A 21,862-nucleotide genomic window follows, 5' to 3' on the forward strand; every position below is an offset into this window, starting at 1 on the left:
TCTAGAGAATTGTAGAGTGCAGATTTTAGTATGCTACTATATTTTTTAAAAAGATAGAAGAGGGTGGCAGTCTACCAACTGCATTTCAATTAACAGATTTCCAGTAGATTGAAATATTACTGAATTACACTGCTGGTGTGGATCAGTTATTTTCCCATTTGTTTCTGTCTTCCAAGCAGAAATTTGCTGTTGATGATACAGATTAAAACATGTCCACTTATGCTAACAGGATGATGGCATGTTTGTGCCTCTCCCCTTGCTTGTCACATTTTGTTTCAGAGTAGACTCAGTGAGTAAGAGAGAGGCATGAGACTTCTGTTCTCTGAGAGAAGCTTATCTTAGATAGTTTGGAAGGAATGTTCAGAGAATATTTGAGAAAGATAATTTTAGCAGTGTAACAATTCTAAATATGGCTTTCATGAAAATTTTGATAGCCTTATGTTCAGGGCTCACACATAATTTCATTAATTGCTTCTATGTGATAAAATTTTTCTTGAGACTGATTTACTTCCTCTTCTTTAACTGTGGCAAGGGATTGACCATAATTCATACTTTGTGTCTTTAACAACTTTAACAACTGCACTGAAGTATAACTGACATAAACTCTGTACTGCTCAGCTGTTCAAATTGATGTTTTTAACATGCATTGACATTCATGAAATTATCACCACAATCAAGGGAATAATAAACTTACTCATCACCCAGAAGTGCCCTCCCTCTCCTTTGGAGCACATAACCCTGCTTATCTCTGGGCTTTCCTTCTCTCACAGCAGCTGATCTGCCATGTCACTGCTCCTCGGTTTACTGTCCCACAATGTCATCTGAGTGAAATCATGTAGCATGTACTCTTCAGTGACTTGCTTATATCAAATTGTGTTTTGAGATTCATTCCTATGGCATGTGCATTTGTAGTGCACTCTTTTTTTTTTTTTTTTTAATTGCTGAGAGGTATTTATTGCATGGATACCCATGGTTGCCTGTTTACAGTTTGGTTCACATTTAGGTCGTTTTAAAGTTTTCCATATTACAAACAAAATTGCTATGGACATTTCACATATAAATCCTTTTGTAGATCAATGCTTTCTTCTCTTCAAGAAGAATGGCTGAATGATATGACAAATATACATTTAACAGTTTAGGGTTTTAAAAACTGTTTTCAATGTTGTTTTACCATGGAATATTACCACCAGCAGTCAGGGAAAGCCTCAACTCTTCCATATTCCTGATAATACTTGGTTTGGGCTTTTAAAGAAAACTTAATTTTATAAACTATTATTAAAGGATTGTTGTGGTGTATTATTGCGATTGTAGTTTATATTTTCTTAGTGACTTTTGATGTGGAATATCACTTTATGTATTTTCCACCTGAATATCTTCCCTGATAAAATGTCTTCATAAATCTTTTACCTTCACAGATGGTGTTGGTTTGTTTATTTGCTTGTTTTGAGGCAGAGTATCATGCAGCACAAGCTGGATTTGAACTATGAAGCTGAGACTGGCCTTGAACTCTTCATCCTACTTCTGCTACCTTCTGAGTGCTGGGATGAAAAGCTTGTACCATTGTGCTTGGCCATATTGTTTCTGCATTGAATTGTTTATTTTCTCATTATTGAGTTTTGTGAGTTTTAAAAAATATATTCTAGAAATAATCCTTTATCTGACATAAAATTTTTATTTTCTCCCAACCTGTGACTTGTCTTTTCCCTTTTATTGACATTATCCATAGGAAAGCAGACCATTTTAATTTTGACAAATTTTACAAATTTGTTCCTATATGGGTCATGCCTTTGGTGACATAATTTCAAATTAACAATTGTTCCTTACATATTTGGCACTATAAAATTTACTCATGAATTTATTTGAGTTTGAAATCTTGTGTCAAGGAGGTTTAAAACTACAAATTTGATGACCATCTTCCATTTTACACTTTTATAATCATTGATAGGGAAGGATTTGTTAGCTGTCCTTTATTTCTCATGGTTCTGTTGTCTCTCTGGCTGTATTTGAGTTGTGGGTTTTTTTGTTTGTTTTGTTGTTGTGTTTTTTTTTTACTTGCATTGATAGGCTTTGCTGTCATTTTCTTTTGATTTTGCTTAATTTCCATAGATATTTTCTGTGGTTAGCATGGGACTTATGTAAAAATATCTGTTTTAAGTGGATAGTTATTTCTCTTACATACAAATTCCATGCTGGGAGATGGAGAGTTGGCTCAGTGGGTAAGGAGCTTGCTGCACAAGCAGGGGGACCTCAGTTTGAGTTCCCAGAATTGATGTAAAAGCCGGATATGATAGTGCACATGGATAACCTCAGCCCTCCTACAGCAAATGGGAGGCAGAAATTGGAGACTCCCCAGAAACTTGTGGGCCAGCTATTGTATCATACAGAGAAGTGAAAAGATACCCTTTCTCCAACAAGGTGGAAGGTGAGGACCAACACCCAAGGTTGCCCTCTGGGCCACATATATCTTGGGGCACACATGCTCCCACATCCACACACACGAACACATATACAAAGATTAAAAACTATACTTTTATCTCTTCTCCCCCACGTTTTATGCTATTGTATCATAATTCACAACTATTCATGTCTATTTATTTATTGTTTTTTTGTTGTTGTTGTTTTTGAAGTACGGTGTTACTCTAGCTCAGGCTGGCCTGGAACTCACTCTGTAGTCCTAAACTGGCCTTGAACTCATAGCACTCCTCCTACCTCTGGGATTAATGTCATGTGCCACCACACCCCTTAACTAATTTTGAATATAGTTCAGTTATATTTATTTTTGATGCTTTGGCCTTTTGAATTTGTGCTTAAATTAAAAGCTACTTACCCACTCTTATAGTAAATTAGTATCCTATATTTGTCCACATAGCAACTACTTCACTAGTCTTATACTTGCTACTTTATTATATTTTGACACTTCTTACAAACCATACCTTTGTCAGTGAACTGCTTCAGCATTTCTTTGTCTGAGAAAATCTCTCCTTACTCTTTTCTTTCAGCACTCCCTGATGGGCTATTTGACTTCTGAAATATTTGCTTATAATCTTGAGAGTATTCCCTTGTAGGTAACGAGTAATTTTTCTCTTGTCCCCACCTTTGTTTTTTAACTGTTGACAACTTGATCATAATGCCTCTTCAGATTTACATCATTTGATGTTTTAGAAGCTTTCTGGATCTGGCTGTCTATGTCCTACCTGAAGTTTGAGAACTTTTCAGGCATTATTTCTTTGAATATATATTTTGGGCCTTTCACTCTTTTTCAGTCTCTCTTCTAAGATTCTCTTCATGTGTATATTAGTGCACTTGATATGATCCCATAATGCCCTAAAACTTTTTTAATTTAAAAAAATTATGGCTGTGTTTTAGTCATCTGCAATTTCACTCTAGCTTTCTGCTTGAATAAGCCTAGTGTTTCTCAGTTCACAATGTATCCTCTCCCTCTAAGGTTTATGCTTGCTACTTTTTCTGTTATCTACCTCTGCATGGAGATTCTTGCTGTGAGATTTGTAATGCTTGCAAAGTAAGAATTGCTCTCCTGAGTTTTTACAATGTCTTTATGATTGACAGTTTGAATTCTCCATTGGAAAAAAACACCAAGTCTGTTTCACTGGTGTTGCATTCTGTGGGTTTGTTGGTGCTTTGCTTTTCTTGCAACATATTTCTCTCTGTATGTTCCTTAACTCTCTGTTTTGGCTTCTGCACATAGTGTAACAAAATAGTCACATGTCCCAGTTTCCATAGACCTTTCTGGCTAGGATATGACCCTCATCAATCACCTCAGCTAGAAAATCTGGATGTTTCTTAAGCCTTTGTATTTACCCTGACATTTTTGTGGTTCTCAAGAATAGGGGTGAAATGGTTGGGCTCCAGTTTGTGATACAATTCCTTCACTCAATAGGAAGAAACTAGGAAATAAGTTTTTATCAACCTTTTGCTCTTCACTGAGCCAAAGGAGAGATGTGAGGTAAACGCCTTTATGCTTGTTCAAGCTGTAGGCACTTGATACCAGTCCTTTCCTCTGTGTCACCCTCAGGAGTCATGCGGACATCAGATCTCACTGGGTGCTCCTTACAGGCAAGTCAGAAGCCAGTCTATAGGATAGCAACCAAAAAGCTAGAGACCTAGGTGAGCAGTCCCCTTCCTTCTAAGTTGAGTTGAGAAATTAGTGCTTATTTCTGGAGTATGTTGGGATGGAGAGGAGGCTCAGGAAATAGCCACACACTCATTTAAACTCCCACTAACTAGAAATTGCCCACCTGTCCACTCTAAGAGGCTGGAGAATGAAAATACAAGTTATTGGCTAGGAGCTGGAAAAGATACTAGATGGTCAGTCCTATTCCATGGAAAACAGAGGTAAGTTTTATTGCTCAAGTTACGTGGTAGGAGGAGTCAAGTGAAAAGCCTGCAGCGTTACTCAGAATCACTTCTCAGGAGTCATCAGACTATATAAAATGAGGTATGAGCCAGACTTCCAGACAGCAGCTGGGAAAGTGGTAATTATTATACAGTCCAGTTCCTTCTAGCCTCGGGAGGAGCTAGAAGCTTGTTTTTAATCTCTATAGTTAGGGGACGGTGAAATTTAGGATGTGTACATACTCTCAGAGGATTAGCAATTTCCTGCTTTACTAGCGTCTACATGCAGGCTGGTTAGCAGCCAGGCCTTTGGGCAACAGTTGGAAAAGTCGGACTTTTGATATCTAATCTGCATTCTTCTGGTAAGCCTGGGAGCTAAGCTTTATTGCTTGCTTGCCCTGTGCTGATCTATATATGATATATGTGTATATGTATACATATATATCATATGTTATAGTCCAAACCTTTCAGTACTGAGGGAGAAACTAAGAGGTGTGGGCTCATATTTGATGCCCTGATACTGTTCCAGGGCTGGTGAGACTTTTTCCCCCAATTTTTTAAAAATATTTTTGTTCATTTTTATTTATTTATTTGAGAGTGACAGAGAGACAGAGGGAGAGAGAGAGACAGATAGAGAGAGAATGAGCACACCAGGGCTTCCAGCCACTGCAAACGAACTCCAGATGCGTGCACCCCCTTGTGCATCTGGCTAAGGTTGGTCCTGGGGAATCGAGCCTCAAACCGGGATCCTTAGGCTTCACAGGCAAGTGCTTAACCACTAAGCCATCTCTCCAGCCCTTTTCCCCCCAATTTTGAAACATCTTTAATTGTCTCAGTCAATAGGTAATTCATTACCATAATAATCAGTAATCAAATATTAAAATGTTTAAGAATAATTAACACATTAATATAAGTTGTTCTTTTACCCAAGAACAAATATTTAAAATGCAAATATAATAAGCTTTGATCTTGATTCACATAAGATGACAAGTACTGTTGTGATCATTGTAGGTGCTAACTTTATCTTTCAAATTCTCCTGGACAGAAACAAATTCCTTTTATTCCAAATACAATAAAACTGATTATAGCCGGGCGTGGTGGCACACGCCTTTAATCCCAGCACTCGGGAGGCAGAGGTAGGAGGATCTCCGAGAGTTCGAGGCCACCCTGAGAGTACATAGTGAGTTCCAGGTCACCCTGAGCCAGAGTGAGACCCTACCTCGAACCCCCCCCAAAAAAACTGATTATAATAATCTCAAAAAATAAAAATTAAGGATACAATTTATCAAGTTTTTATCCCCTCATCTGGCTCCCATTACCCTGGGGGCTCTCCTCAGAGGTGCTATGGTATTCACTGTGGAGCATTAAGGCCTTACTCAGTCCCTACAGGGGGGCCATGCCTCAGGGGATTTCTACCTACTTTGTGGCTCTTACAAACTTTCTGCCCCCTATTACGCAATATTCCCTGAGATATGCCAGGCTTGTTGACAGTCTGATTTAGTGCTGAGATCTCTGTAGTCTCTGGATTTCTGCTTTGATAGGGTTTTGATTGATCACTTTGTCACCATCACCCTGGAGCTGATGTCATAGTAAGAAAAGTATTCATATTGCTGCTTTCTCTGAAATTTCTGCTGCGCCCTGGCAGAGGTGGCATGTCTTACAGGGAGCAGTCAGCTATCTTCTTGTCTTACTGGTGGATCTTGGTTCTCCTCTGTTTCCTTTGCTATCTGTAAGATAAAACAGATTCTCCAGCCAGGAGTGAGAGCAGCTTGGGTTAAAGGGAGTATGTAAAGTTATTTGAGAGATGTTTTGGTGTGCAAGCTCAGTCTTCTTTAGAGAGCAATGGGGACTTCTCTCTGATGTCTGAGTTTTCTGACTGTGGGATCCTGACTTGATTTCCAGTACATAATATGAGTTCTCTCCCACTGAGTGGGCCTCATGTCCAATCAAAGGACAGTGAGTTACCCACAGAGGTTGTGTGCCACTATTGCACAAGTGTGTACTTTTTGTCTGACTGGTTTATTTCATAGTCTGTAGGGTCCCCTGCTTATTCATGCTGTTGAGAACTATTGTCCCCCAGCATCTCCCAGAGGGCTCTCCAGCTATGAGGGATAGCCAGTGAGGGAGCTTGCTTCCCTTTCTGTTCTAGCATGACATTCCAGTGGTCTATAACCACATCCTGTGGTGTCTTCAACAGTAGGGTCTTACCTTTTATCTCTGGCAGGTAATTAAGTGTTTTGACAATGGCCTACATTGTTTTGGAAGCCAAAAACTCACTTTGAGATATAACCCAATCCTAGGCCTGGAATTTACCAGTCAGGGTCCATGGTTTTTCAAGGTTAAGCTTTTTCCACCTTCTGTCCAGACTGTTCCCTTTCACCCTTTATTGATGATTGTATCCTGCAGAATGCTAATCAGAATGACGGTTTCTATGAAACTGATGCATGTTGTTTTAACCTTTGTGTAACTCCCTCTACACTCTATTTGCCACCTACCTCCTCAAGCCCCTCCTACCCCCGATATTTTGTCCCTCCCCTAACCTATCAGATAACTCCCCGTCTCCTTTCTCCTCATTTCTTCTCTCTCCTGGTCTAATTCTAGCTTTATGTCTGTATTCCCGGTGCTTACTACCATTTTCACTCATCTCCAGTTAATCCTAGTTAGGACCCACAGATGAGAGAGTATATGTGGCGTTTGTCTTTCTGAGCTGGTGAGATCCTTATCTTAGATTTGAAGATTCAGTTTTTCAGTGTATATAGACTCTCTTCTGGTTTGCGGGTTTTTCTCAGAGAATATTGATTCTTGTGCTCATGCAGTGCCCTGGCGTGGAAGAGCCCTGAGCTGCCTGTTTTGTCATCTCCTGATCTGCTCTCAAGGGTCTACTTTTTTGGGTGTTCAATATAGTTTGATATGCACAAATTTCTTGGGATTTATTTTGAGATTGATTTAGTTCATTTCATAACATTTTTGTCCTTTTAGGTCTTGCTTTGCATTATTAATTTAATTATTTTTTAGATTGTCTAGCTATGTAGCCCAGGATGGCCTCCAACCTGTGATCCTCCCACCTCAACTTCAGTTACCTAGTGCTTTGACTACAGGCAAGTGTCAACAAGTCCAGCTGTTTTTTTATAAGGTTATTTTAAAAAAACTAGAATTTTAGTGCTTAGCCTGGGGCTAGTTCCTACTACTGAGGCAAGGCTTGCATGGTGTTATTAACAATGAATGTGAACTTGGAGTTGTGTTGAGGCTTTTCATCTGATAGCAACAGGACAGTGTACCTATCCCTGTATGATGCTCAGAACTGTCATCTGTAATCCTTTTAGATAATTCTTACCTTGACCTCAGGTAGTAGGTTCCTCACATATGTGCTTATGAATGCTTGCTGTCCCTGGACTATTTCTTCCATCTTAGACATCCCTGGATATCACTTCACTTTGGTCCCTGTACCATGGTCTGCAACTCTTTCAGCTACTGTAAGCGAGGGCACAGTCGGGTTCATTATGCTTGTTTTCCCTTTCCTGTATCACTGGAATTTGATGCCTGACCCTCAGCATCATAGAAGCTTTTCTTTTATTCAGTTATCCATGTTGTGTTTCTTTTTTATTTGTGTTAGCTGGAAGTTCCACATGACTCTATCTTGGACCAAAGCACAAATGCTGCCATGTAGCTTGGTTCAGGCTTAGTATGTTAATGATTTGATAATCATATTAGATAGCAGCACAGAGGATGCACTAGATGCTATGACATTTATCTAAGAAAATTGTGAATAACATGAGAAAATAAGTACAGCTTAGCTTTTTTTGGAAAATAATTAAGAATATGCTAAAAAGGTTTTGCTTTCTTAGGCTACTATAATAGGTTCAGTAAATTGAAAATGTTGTGAGAAGGGAGAAATAAAATGACAAGATACAAAATATATCACCAAAGATAAATAACATACAAACAAGAGAGTGAATAAATGTATTGGTGAAGAATATACTTGCATTGCATAATGTGAAGAAGTTATATTTTAAGTGTTTTTCATTGTTTTATGGCAAATGCCCTCACAAGAGTCCAGTCTTTAGAGATTCTCCATTTTTAGTAGATCAGCAAACAAGAAAGGTAGCATGGGACTTCTCACTCCAAACTGTTAAACCCAGTAACATACAGGAATTCCAGTGGCTTTTGATCTTATCAAAGCTCCTTTGTATTGTCTCTATGTGTTAATATATTACAGTCTTGCTAGTTTGGCTGTTTGCCTATTTGGAAGCAAAGAAAGCATAGAGTATGCAGGAATTGAGCTGCTCATCCTCTGAGGAGGAAATCAGAATTTCTTCCAGTCTGAGGATATTAGTAGGCAGTGACCTCATTTTTCCTCTAAACCTTCTCTGCATTCTTGGTTGAAATAGAGGATGGTTGTTATCATTGAATCTACCAGGCATTACACTAAAGTGTTGTGATAAAATAAATATTACTCTCCAACAAATAAAAGGAAGCTGGGCATGTTGATACATGGTTAAAATCCCTGAATTCAGGAAGCTGAGGCTGAAGGATTCAGGGACAGTGTGGGCTATATAAGGAGACCCTGTCTGAAAAGGGTGGTGGGGGGGGGGATGAGGCAAAACAAGTTCTACTAGTATACTAAAGAAGTATAAGCTGATGTTATGTTCAAGATGGTTTTATGTATTAGAGAAACAAAGCCAACTGCGTGGTCCTAGAGGTCTTCTCAAATGTTAACATTATTTCCATTTGTGCTATCTAAACGGTAATAATCTTAATAGTTCTGGGTTACAAAAGAATTTTTAAAATCTGATTTGACTTATTCTGCAAGTGTTATTAGATTTTATTCTTCTTTGTGGTGCTTGGAATTGAACTCAAAGCCTCACATATTCTAGGTACACACTCTACCATGGGGTTGTATCCTCAGCTCTGTTCTTTTGTTAGATTTCTTTTTTGAATTTATTTTCCCATGTAACCATGCCTGGTATTTATTTTTACAATCATGTAGATTGATCTCTTGAGCAATCTCACAGTTGTCTGCCTCTTCAATCACATTCAACCACACCTTAAATATATATTTTTATTTATTTATTTGCCAGAAGAGAGAGTGAGACAGAGAGAAAGAAAGAGAAAAAGAGTCGGGGCCTCCAGCCATTGCAAATGAACTCCAGACACATGTTCTACTTTGTATATCTGACTTTACAGGGGCACTGGGGAATAAACCTGGTCATAAGGCTTTGCAGGCAAGTGCCTTAACCACTTAGCAATCTTTCCAGCTGGCAACCATACTTTTTTACAAAAGATGAAATGTGAACAATATCTTATGTATGCATGTATATCAAAATGAACTAGTAAAGTGTGTTTTATAATCCCTAAATGTAGCTGAATCTTGACTCATGAAAAGCTTAAATGATGTGGTTTTAATGGATCCAATCAAAATTATATCACGAGAAGGGGAGAAGGCACTTTCCTTATCACTAACATTTATTTGTCCCCAAAGTTTTCTGGAGAAGCTGGTGTTTGCCATGCTTTACTCTGTGCCCTTGAGAATCCTGAGGAAGCTATTCTTTCTGTTGCATACTATCAATGAGACTTTCAAAAATGTGATGTTCCCATTTCATTTGGTTTCATTCAGCCAGTTGGTTAGGAGATATTCATTCACTAGAGATTTAAGTGACTTGGAAAGTTCTGCAACTATGTAGGTGTATGTTACAAATTATATGGGGACTTATTTAAAAAACATCAAGGAAATAAATGAAAGGTCATTCTTAAAGAAGTCTTATCATATTTTCATTTGTATGCAGTGGTAGAAATAATACAGTTCTGAACCATATGTCTTTATTGTTATGAAAAATCTAAATCTCTCACCTGTAATATCAGAACTACTGTGGCTAAGATCTATTTTGACCATGGTGATTTTTTTAAATTTTTTTTTAATTAACATCTTCCATGATTATAAAAAATACCTCATGGTAATACCCTCCCTCCCCCGACCATGATGAGTTTTTAAAATTTTTTTGTTCATTTTTATTTATTTGAGAGTGACAGACAGAGAGAAAAAGAGGAAGAAAGAGAGAGAGAGAATGGGCGTGCCAGGGCCTCCAGCCACTGCAAATGAACTCCAGACGCATGCGCCCTCTTGTGCATCTGGCTAATGTAGGTCCTGGGGAATTGAGCCTCGAACCAGGGTACTTCGGCTTCACAGGCAAGCACCTAACTGCTAAGCCATCTCTCCAGCCCCCCATGATGATTTTTAACTCCTGTCCATCTTAGAAATTTTACAAGGTTTGCGTGTGTTAAGAAATTCAAGGCAAGCCTTCAGGCACAGCCAAAGTTGACATTTGCTTCTATTCAGGAAAAACACTGTAACTGCCAAGCTAATATCACTGCACAGCTTGAAGATTAAGTCTCAGGGAATGAAACAAATACTTCCTAAAATGATTTTTAAATGTGAATATACAAGGATGAAAACTCATCTTTCATGAGCTAATTAGGAAAAGCCAACTCTCATGCTATTTCTCAGGATGTGGAAAATAACACCCTCTCCTGGAAGTAAGTCTGTGTGTTACCAGGGAAACACACAGGCCAGCTATATCCTCACCCTTCCTTCATTCCAATGGGGTGTCTTAACCCCAGCTCTAGAAATCTGTCCTGAAGAAGTCATAGTTTGTCAGCTTTCTCTGGATTTTACTGTGTTCTAGTTACTCTGCTGGTGAGGCCTGAAGCTTTGAAATAATCTCCACTCCTTGCCGATTCCTTCCTGCTTTAGCCTCCATCATTTGCAGTCTCCAAAATGCAGCATTTCCTTTCAATTCTCATTGAGTTTTCATCACTCTAGACCAAGTCTCCAGACTTTGTGAGATTGCTATCTTTCTTTTTCTGTTTCTTATTTTGTTTTCTTTGCATATGTGTGTAGTATGTATGGTGTGGTGTGTATATGTATAATGTGTGCACATGTCCATGCCTGGTGCATATGTATGTGGAGGCTAGAGGAGAACATTGTGTGTCATCCTCTATTGCTCTTCTACACTGTTTCCTTGAGATGCAGTCTTTCACTGAATCTTGACCCACTGCTTTCGATTAGACCGGTGACCTGTGAGTCCCATGATTGGCTAGTCTCCATCTATGACAGGACTGTGGTCACAGATATGTGTGGACATGTTCTAGGCATCTGGTCCTTCAAATACATAGATCTGGTTAACGAATTCACATTTTATACCTGAGAGTGTAACTTTGTAGAACAGTAGTTTTGAGTAGGGGGCAATGGAAGATGAATTTAGGGAGGAGTATTGAGGCCAAATTATTAGAGGATTTCAAATATTGGGCTAATGACCTTGAACTTTAAGTGGTCACTGAGAAGTTACTAAAAGTAACAGAGCAAGAAACCGACAACTGTAAAGCAACACTTGAAACCTATTAGCACAGCAACTGTGTGAAAAACAAAATCCAAATCCCTGCTTTGACAAATCAGGGGACAGCTGTTAGGTGTGGGAAGGGACTGTATCCTAGAAACTACGTGTGAGTAAAGTGGACTAGGGCCTGAATTTGATCCCCAGCATCCACATAAAAAGCCAGGTGGCCACCTTACTTTAGCAGTGATGTTTCAGATCTACACCAAAAGCATAAGCAACCAGCAAAAAGTATGCTTATTTAATTAAAATGTAAAATAGGGTATGCCCTTAAAAAACACCAACAAGAAGCTTAAATGATAACTCACATAATTAAAAAAAATCTTTCACAAGTTATATATCTAATAAGGGTCTAATAGCCCAAATATATTAAATTTTCTTACAACTCAACAGTAAAACGTCAGCCAATTTTGCAATGAACAAATATGAATGAGCACTCTTTTCCACAGAAGATACTCAAATAAGCAACAGGCACCAGTAAAACTGGTAGACAGCCTAAGAGGAATTAAATTAAAAGTACAATGAGGTACCCTTCTCACTATGATATGATAAAAATACATATAATAATAAGGATTGAGGCAGATTAGGTAAAGCAGAACCATCAAACATTGCTACTGAAAATGTAATGTGGTACAAGCACTTTGAGAAGCATGTTGACATGTTCTTAAAAGTTAAACGTGGACAGGCAGAGAGATAGCTCAGCAGCTAAAACACTTCTCTACAAAGCCAAAGGACCCAGGTTCATTTCCCTAGGACCCACGTAAGCCAGGTGCACAAGGTGGTGCATGTACCTGGAGTTTGTTTGCAGTGGGTGGATGCCCTAGTGTGCCCATTCTCCCCTTCCCCCATCTGCCTCTTTTTCTATCTCCAAAATAAATAAATAAAAATACAATATATTTTAAAAAGTTAAATGTGGAATCACCATGTGACCTATTAATTCTACTCCTAGGTGCATACCTAAGGGAATTGAAACCATGTGCCTATACAAAAGCACATACATAAATATCATAATGGCTAAAAATGGAAACAACTTAATATTTTACCAACTGGTGAATGTAGTGAAAATAATGTATGTTTATACAGTGAAATATTAACCATCAATAAACAGATATGATATATTGAATTATGTTGTACAAATGAACCTTTAAAAAGTTAAACTAAGTAATAGAAATGAGACCAAAAATAATGCAATAAACTGTTTCATTTATAAGAAAGTAGATTAGTACTTACAATGGGGGAATGGAATTTGACTATTAATGGGGATAACACATATTTTTGGAAAATAAGTTTGTGTGGTGAGATAGTGGTGATAATTGCAAAACTTTCTAAATATACTAAATAAGCATTAAATTATGCTATGTATAGGATGGAACTTTATAGTATATAAATTGTATTTCAATTAAAATAATTAAGACACTTTAATGTTAAGTTTCTGAAAAAGAGCTTTGCCTTCTCTTACCTTCCATAGTCAGCCCTTCACCCACAAAAAGTTGTGACATGACAAAATTATTATCCCACATAAATTCTTTACCTTTATTCTTAAAGGAACTAGGTAGTGTTTTCCTGGAAATGTTATGATCTTCCTTAGCACTCCACATGTTGACATAAACCAATGTGTCTTTCCTCTATATTTCAGGGAACAGAAGTGTTGGCTTCAGCAGCTGAAATTCTGTTGTCCACAGCTTTGAAATGAATGGTCTTTTCAAAAAGTAGGGACAAAGCCAAGATATGCCACCTTCACAAACGAAACAAAACCTATGTGCTCCACAGGACCTTTATCTCCAGTATCCTACAATACTTAAATATTAATAATATCAAAAATAATAAGATTTCTCTTGAGATTTTTCCTGTCTTTCAAATGGGAGGAAAACCACACCATGCATGTTGGGATTCCAAAAGTGATGTACATTTTTCTCATGCAGCTCTCAATAGCAAGGAACCCTTTTTTGTAACAGGAACCTTCTTCAGCTTTGATGGCTATGGTAGGCCATGCTTAATTTACCCAACAGGCTTCACTTTCCTTAGGTAATATAACTCTCAAAGCCAAAGCGACCTTACTGTGGGCAGACAGAACAAGTCTCAACTGAAGGCAAAAACAGAAAAAAAGACTGAGACTCCTGAGGGAATAGTTTTCTTCTTGACATCCATAATGTCCAGTTAAGGACCAAAGTATGGAACTGGGGTGGATTAAATTATGCTCATATGCTAGTTACCTTTTAACCCTGAGCCATACCAAATAACCTTCTCTAATTTCAAGTAACTTCATTTCTTATTCTTTATCAAGAAAGAAATTTCGACTTGGCACAATACAGTTTTGCTGAGCCAGCTTACACATTGTTAGTAAGAACGGGAAGAGAGGAAGCTGCCGGGAGTTAAAAGTGTGGGAATAAAGCCCCGGTCCTAGCCTGAGAGATGTGATTTGCAGTCACTTTAGGACAATGCCAGGGCAGCTTGTGTGGGACTCATGGTTCTGTTTTCCGGTGTGGGAGGGTTACTTATCTAAGCTTTTGGTTTTCAATTTTCAACCTAGGATCAATCAAGCATTTATCAATTGACTTTATCCATTTCTTGTCCTCCTGACAACTTGCTCACCTTCCCACTTGGTCTGTGTCATAATCAGCTCCACGCTGCTGGGATGAACCTCCAACCAGAGACAGTTTACAGGAGGAACAGGATTTACTTCAGGCTGAAAAGATCCAGTGGAAGTTCCCTAATGACTGAAGAACCTGGTCCTATGTCACAGGTCCTTGCAGAGAGAAAAAACACCAACAACCAGCCTGCATTACCAACAAGCAAGAAGAAAACCTGCAGCCAGTCAGCAGGGAACCCAGGCAGAGCTCCCTCTGCATACTGTAGGCTAGAATTCGCTTCTGCCCCCAGTGAGACCTCCTCTAGCCAAAACTGAAGATAAACTTAATAAAAACATTTGAGTCTATTGGGGGGAAATATATTCAAACTACCATAGCCTCATAGAACTTCATAAGCTTGGTCCAGAAATCTTTTACCTTTTGTGGCACTAAGCCACATATCTGGGATTTGGCTTTTAATGGGGAAGGCCAGTGGATTTTGTGTTAGACAATGACGACTCTGTCTTTCTCTCCCCTCTCTCTTTCTCTCCTAATATTCCTAAGCCGGTGATGTGCAAACTTTAATGGTAATTGGAATTCCTGGAATTGGGCGCATGGGCTCTTGGGCAGGCTTTCAAAAATACAGATTGCTGTTCCCCTGCCCCCCAGCAGTAGATCTGAGGCGGGGACTGGACTTTCACGCAAGCCTCTTCCCAAATGCTGCCGCACTGCTAACAGGTTCATCTGGACACTCTACCTAGGACTTTCCCCATTTGAGTTTCTTCTTCATTTATTAAACATGCTCACAACTAATCCAAACATATGAGGTTTTGTTGTACTTCTTAGGTGATAGTAAATTATTTGTTTTACCATAGTTATAGAAGACCTATAAAAATTTCATTTAATAATTTAAGTTTTTCATTAAAGCCTGTGCTTTTTTTAAAAAAATAAATTGCCAAGGTAAATGCACAGGATTATTTCATAATGATGCCTTGGCAGCCAGAAAATAGATCATTTAAATCTGAACTGCTATTTTTATAACATTTCTTCTGCCTTTTCAGTTCCTCTTTTCTTCTTCTCCCTCTCTCTTCTGGCCTCAAACATTTATTGAGTGACTGTTCTGTCTTTGACCCTGAACTAAGTCCCAGAATACAGAGATAGATTGGAAAGGGATAAAGAAGATTCCCATCAAGTCATGGAAGATAGACATGAAAATAAGTGAATAAAATGGCATGTAATAAGGCCTGTAGAAGAAGAGAAGATGTGCCTAGGACTATGCAGGAGGGGTGGTGAGGTGGCACAAAATGTGTCCCAGAGAATGAACTGCACAACCGGTATGGATCTATAAACTACACCAAAAGAATAGGAATTATAATAGTATGAATGCTACAGTGGGTTTTCCCTTCCTTTGCTAAGTAATTTAACTTGATCCTTTGAATAAAATAATTATGAGCTGGTAAGATCTTGATCAAAAGTAAGAAACATGATTTATTTTGTAAAGTAAAATTATATATATATATATATATATATATATATATATATATATATATGGAGAGAGAGAGAGAGAGAGAGAGAGAGAGAGAGAGAGAGAGAGATTGAGAGAGGATACCCTTTTATCCTTTTGTTCCTGCTCCTCTTACTCTGGGGCCCTCCTCAGTGGGGTTTATGGTATTCATTGTGGGGTCATGAAGATCTCAATCAGTCCCTGTGGGGCAGTGGGGGACCATGCCTCAAGGTATTCCTATGCACTCTATGGCTCTTACAATCTTTCTACCCTTCTTAGACAATATTCCTTAAGCCATGCAGGCCTGTTGATGTCTGATTTGATGTTGAGTTCTCTGTAGCCTCTGGATTTCTGCCTTGATGAGATTTGATTGATCACCGTGTCTGTCATCATCACTCTGGAGCTGGTTGTCAGGCTAGCAGTAAGAGCAGTTTTCATGTCACCACTTCCTCTGCAATTTCTCCTGGCCCTGGCAGATGTGGTAGAGGTAGCAAGTCTCATGGGGGGAAGTTGGCTATCTTTTTGTCTTATCACTGGATCTTGAATATCTTCCATTTTCTCTGCCTTCTGTAAAATAAAACAGGTTCTCTAACCAAGAATGAGAGCAGCTTTGGTTTAAGCAGATGTGCAAAGTTATTTGAGACTTTTTGGTTTACAAGCCCACTCTTCTGCTTCTGCTTCTATTTCCGTTTCTTCCTACACCTCTGTCTCTTCCTCTTCTTCAGAGAGCAGTGGAGCCTCTCTCTGAGGTCTATGAGTTTCCTGAATTTAGGATTATGACTTGGTTTCCAGTACCAGGTATGAGGTCTCTTTCTACTAAGTGAGGTTCATGTCCAATCAGAGAACAGTTGGCTAACTGCATAGGCTATGTGCCACTATTGCACAGCGTGTGAAATGGTCACTAGAAACACAATTCTTCTATTTATTTATTTATTGACAACTGCCATGACTGTAAACAATATCCCATGGTAATTTCCTCTTCCTTCCTCCCACTTTCCCCTTTGAAACTCCACCCTCCTTCATGTCCCCTCCCCCTCACAATCAGTCTCTCTTTTATTTTGATGTCATCATCTTTTCCTCCTATTATGATGGTCTTGTGTAGGTAGTATCAGGCACTGTGAGGTCATGGATATCCAAGCCATTTTGTGTCTGGAAGAACACATTGCAAGGAGTCCTACCCTTCCTTTGGCTCTTACATTCTTTCTGCCACCTCTTCTGCAATGGACCCTGACCTTGGAAGGTGTGACAGAGATATTTCAATGCTGAGTACTCCTTTGTCACTTCTCAGCACCATGGTGCCTTCTGAGTCATCCCAAGGTCACTGTCATCTGAAAAGAGACACTCTCTAACCAAAAGTGAGAGTAGCATTAATATATTAGTATGAACAGTAAAATAAATGCTTACTAGGCAGTTTGGTGAGCATAGTATATACATTTAGCCAGACACCAGCAGACGTTACACTCCTAGGCTCATGATTACCCCTTTTGTAGGTTTTCAGTATCAGGGATGTATTCCCTCCCATGGAGTAGGCCTCCAGTCAAATTAGAGGGCAGCTGGTTTCCCTCATAACAGATGTGCCACTATTGCACCCATTGGCTCATTTGGCCTGGCTGGCCACATATAAAGCTTAAGCATCCAGTATTGATTATTGTCACTGGTGATTTTTCTCTCTCCCATTGAACTGGATGCAACATGGCTTTTTCCAGTCTTCTGTCAGCTGTTCTACATGGAGTAGAAACAAATTCTTGACAATCTTATTATAAAGAAAATAACCCTTAGAGTTGCAATACTATTTTATCAGTTGGCAAAAATGAAGAAATATTTCAGGGAAATTCAAGAAGGTCTATATATTACATGACTGTACAAACTCTGTGTTCTGTATCAAAGAAAATATGCAGACCTTTTTCCTTGACTAGGTAATTCCATCAGTGAGGGAGGTCTGGATTGACAGAACTAGGAGGACAGAGTTGTCATGAAATTCTGCCACCTTCTGGACAGATTTTCTGAACCAGCTAGGGAGGGGAGCCTTTGTATGGTGCTGATCTCTTAAATGAGATCTTTAGATTCACCCTTAGAATCTAAGCTAGACCGTGTCCCAGAAATCTTTCTTATGCTTATAAAATATAAGCTAGATTGGGCTGGAGAGATGGCTTAGTGGTTAAGTGCTTGCCTGTGAAGCCTAAGGACCCTGGTTCGAGGCTCGATTCCCCAGTACCCACGTTAGCCAGATGCACAAGGGGGCGCACATGTATGGAGTTCGTTAGCAGTGGCTGGAGGCCCTGGCGTGCCCATTCTCTCTCTCTCTCTCATTCTCAAATAAATAAATAAAAATGAACAACAAAAAAAAAATAAGCTAGAGTAATGTTGTGTTAGGTTGTAAGAACTGTGCATCAATGGGTGGATGGTTACCAGACATTAAAACATGGTCAGTGCAGCAGAGTTTTGAGGTAGATAGCACTTGTACTTACTATTGAGTAGAGCTAACTAAGAATTGTCACTTACAAACCTTGAAATTTTGAACAAATTTACCAGCATCACTAAGCCTCAAATTCTCATCTGTACAACTAGAATATATTATAAAATTTAAATGGAGAGAAAATATGATAATGTATGTAAAGTGTTTGATGTATTATAATGGTTACCAAAACAATAACAAAATGGCCATTAAAGAACACAATTATTTAATATAAATGTAGCCTAATTAAACTGGAGATTGTGTGGAAAGCTACAGCAACCTACCAAAGACACTTTCAAAGTATTTTGAAGAGTTGCTTTAAAATTGGAACTTTGAGTCAGGTCCACCCCTCTAACCCCAGCACTACAAGTACCACTGATACTTAGTCATTGCAGTGGGAGAATCACATGATGATAACTCAGTTGTTTTAACTAACTTTATTTATTTGAGAGTGAGAGAAAGAGGCAGAGAGAGAGAGAGAGAAACAGAGGGAAAGAGAGAAAGAATGAAAGAATAGGCATGCCAGAGCCTCCAGCCTCAGCAAAGGAATTCCAGCTGCATGTGTCACCTTGTGCACCTGGCTTATGTGGGTTCTGGGGAATTGAACCTGGGTCCTTTGGCTTTGCAGGCAAGCACCTTAACTACTAAGCCATCTCTCTAGCCCTCAACTTTTGCTTTTGGTTACTTGGGTTGTATTGGCATCCTGAACACATAAGAAGCATCATAAGAAACTAGTTAATTTTCATTAATTATTGAAATAAGAAAATATTTTATTTTAGTTGGATCTGCTCACCCATCTAAGCTAAGTTTTGAAATCTTGGAAATTTCACAATGACATTTTTTAATGAAAGTAAAAAAAAATAAATGGACTTTTTCAAGCAGCCAAAACCTATATCATAGGTGTCCATACCAAAATAAATGAATAAATAAATGTAAATAGAGGTCAGTTCTTATATTGGGGCAGAGATAATCTCCAACTTGTTTTCAAAATGAAGCATTATCATCAGTAGTCAAAAATATAAAACTAAAAATGGAATTGCTTGAGACAAGAGTTATTCGATATGTCAGGCACCAACTACATGCATGCTTTACACACAAAGATTGGCCTCACAGCTCAGCTGACTTCACAGCTCAGTGATAGGTACTGAGTTCACAGATGAGAAACATGTGGCTTGGCGTCGTTTGTCACTTGCCCAGAGCTTTCATCTACCATTCATTCAGCTGGTAAATGACAAAGCAGGTACTGAGCCCCACTTCTATATGAGGTCCTGAAGCTGCACAGGGTGGTTTTAATTTTCCATGATGGATTCTCCAATTATAGATCACTCTGAGGTGATCTGTTTCTTGTCATCCAACCAGATAGACCTACAGTCTGCATTTTGTTAGCAAGAAGCTCTAGAAGCACCTCGACAGTTTATGTATAGATCAGTGCCAGGACATCCCTGTGCCTTGTCAGATGACAATATGAGGGTAGCACCTAGGTTGTACATATGGCCCTGGCTTAAAGGGAGGATGGTACCTTCCTGGACATTTTGATGAAGACTGATATTTGGGGCCTTTGGAAGATACTATTAGCAAGCAACCTGAGATATCCATTCCTGTTTTCTTGTTATGTCTCAAGGAGGCTCATTTTAGGAAGGAAAACATTCTCTGATCCATGAAGGTTTTAAAATAAAACCTTGGTTTCTTCCTTTCCATCTTGGAGCCTTTTCCATAGTTTAGTAATGTTGCTGCTAGCCCGTTTTGTGTATTTTCCTCAAATTAAATGTAAGGAGGCTGTGGGAGTGGGGTGGACCCGTCCTGGCCTTCAAGTATATGCTGTGATTCAGAGTTCCAGGAGTAGGTACTAGGTCAGGTGTCCTGTGTGGGATTGCAGAGACAGACAGCCGTACTTGTTCCCCGCAGCAGTATGTGTTGTTTATCTGCTTTCTCGAAACTGTTTTTTGCACATCTTAGATCTCACTTCACTTATTTTAGAAACAAAATAAAGAAAAAAAATTATTTCCCTATAATGCCTGGGAAATACCTATAGAAGTTCCTTCATGTTATTAATTACTGCAAGTACTAAGTTAAAGGAAAAGAAATAATGCTTACTAGCCACTCACTAGTAATGAGGGAGTACAATATCATGTTTCTATCACTCAGACAGCTACAGAACATGGGGTTTTGACTAAATGACTGTTACACTTTTCTCCTTTATTTTCACACACATATAACTAGGTCTAGCAATGTTGAAGAAATATACTAAAAGATGTACAATACTAATACTAACTCCACGTGCTTAAAATGTTTATGAACCTGTTTAAGATATATATGTTCTATGCATAACATACATTTGGTGCCTGTACCTTACCTACAACAATCACTTTAGGGAATACTGTTATCTCTGGTCATAGATGATCATGCTAAGCTACTTAGTGACATGTGCAGGATAACACAAAGCTAGGGAAGGGGGGACGAGATTCTCTGTTCACCCACAGAGGATGCCACCTTCATGTTTAGTGTTTTGGAGGACTAGATCTTTGGATGACTCAGAATTCATCCTTAATAACCTAAGGTAGGAATTTGGCTTAGTAGAAAAAGCACTGGATGAGGGCTCAGGTTAATATGTTTGCATTGATGGGGTCAGTAGTGTTTAACCCAAGATCCACATTTGTGAGCCGTATGCACTGGGCACTGGAGCTCACTTCCTTCATGTGTGAAGTAGAGATGATGACATCTGCCCCACACCCTTCACAGAGGTGTTGTGAAGACAGATGGCATGATGGGTATTGAGGCATCTGGAAACACTTGAAGTGTTGCATAAATATTCAAAAATGATTACTTATATGGTCACAGTTAGTTTTGGGATAACAAGCTAACACCGTACCACTCTGAGCCCACTGTTCTTGTCATTTGTTTGCACTCTGAGTACCGTGTGTCTTTCAAACACATTCACACACTGATCTACATTCTCCTTATGGAGAAATGAGAATTGTTATACCCTCCTACCTTGGAACACATATTCTATCACTATCATTTGTTTCATTAAAACAACAAAGCATGTTACACTACTTGACTTTTATTCAAAATTGAGAATAATTTTCCCTTTTGCCTACAAAACTAGAATGTTATATGCACATAACAGCTCCCCATATACATGTTAGCCAAGCATAATCAGAGATGTTCAGAATAAAGGTCTGCATTACAGCAAGACTTCATTTACAGACAGGAAATCTGAGGTTTATCATGAAATGCTGTCTGACATCATCCAGACAGTTAGGGCCAAAGTAAGTGAGAGACAAGGGTTTGGTTTTCTACCCAAGATCACTTTGGCACTCTGACCTCATACTGAGATGCGCCAAGGGTGTTTGGGTTTGCTGACTTTAGTGCTTTGTTTGTGCCTGACAGCTGCTTGGAAATGAGTGCATTCCTTCCCTAAGACGTTGCCCTTTGTCGCTTTCAGAAGAAGATTGCATAAGCTGGGTGTGTCAAAGGTAACGCAGGTGGATTTCTTGCCTCGAGAAGTAGTGTCCTACTCCAAGGAGACCCAGACTCCTCTTGCAACCCATCAGTCTGAAGGTAAGTGATGTCTTTTGTTTCCTTTCCACATTAA

The 21,862-nt window shown here is 38.9% G+C and overlaps 1 protein-coding gene across 6 annotated transcripts in view; it reads left to right on the forward strand.

The window, feature by feature from the left end:
* Dync1i1 (dynein cytoplasmic 1 intermediate chain 1) overlaps positions 1–21,862 on the forward strand; it is a 316,826-nt gene that overhangs the window by 56,381 nt on the left and 238,583 nt on the right. For 4 of the 6 annotated variants that reach the window (XM_045160369.1, XM_004656201.2, XM_045160366.1 and 1 more), the window contains one exon: positions 21,713–21,828. In XM_045160369.1, the coding sequence (XP_045016304.1) occupies positions 21,713–21,828 (116 nt within the window). The remainder of the gene's footprint in view (positions 1–21,712; positions 21,829–21,862) is intronic. The other 2 variants (XM_045160367.1, XM_045160368.1) reach the window with 1 other exon arrangement.

Source organism: Jaculus jaculus, chromosome 10, assembly GCF_020740685.1.
Source record: "Jaculus jaculus isolate mJacJac1 chromosome 10, mJacJac1.mat.Y.cur, whole genome shotgun sequence".
Classification (NCBI taxonomy): domain Eukaryota; kingdom Metazoa; phylum Chordata; class Mammalia; order Rodentia; family Dipodidae; genus Jaculus; species Jaculus jaculus.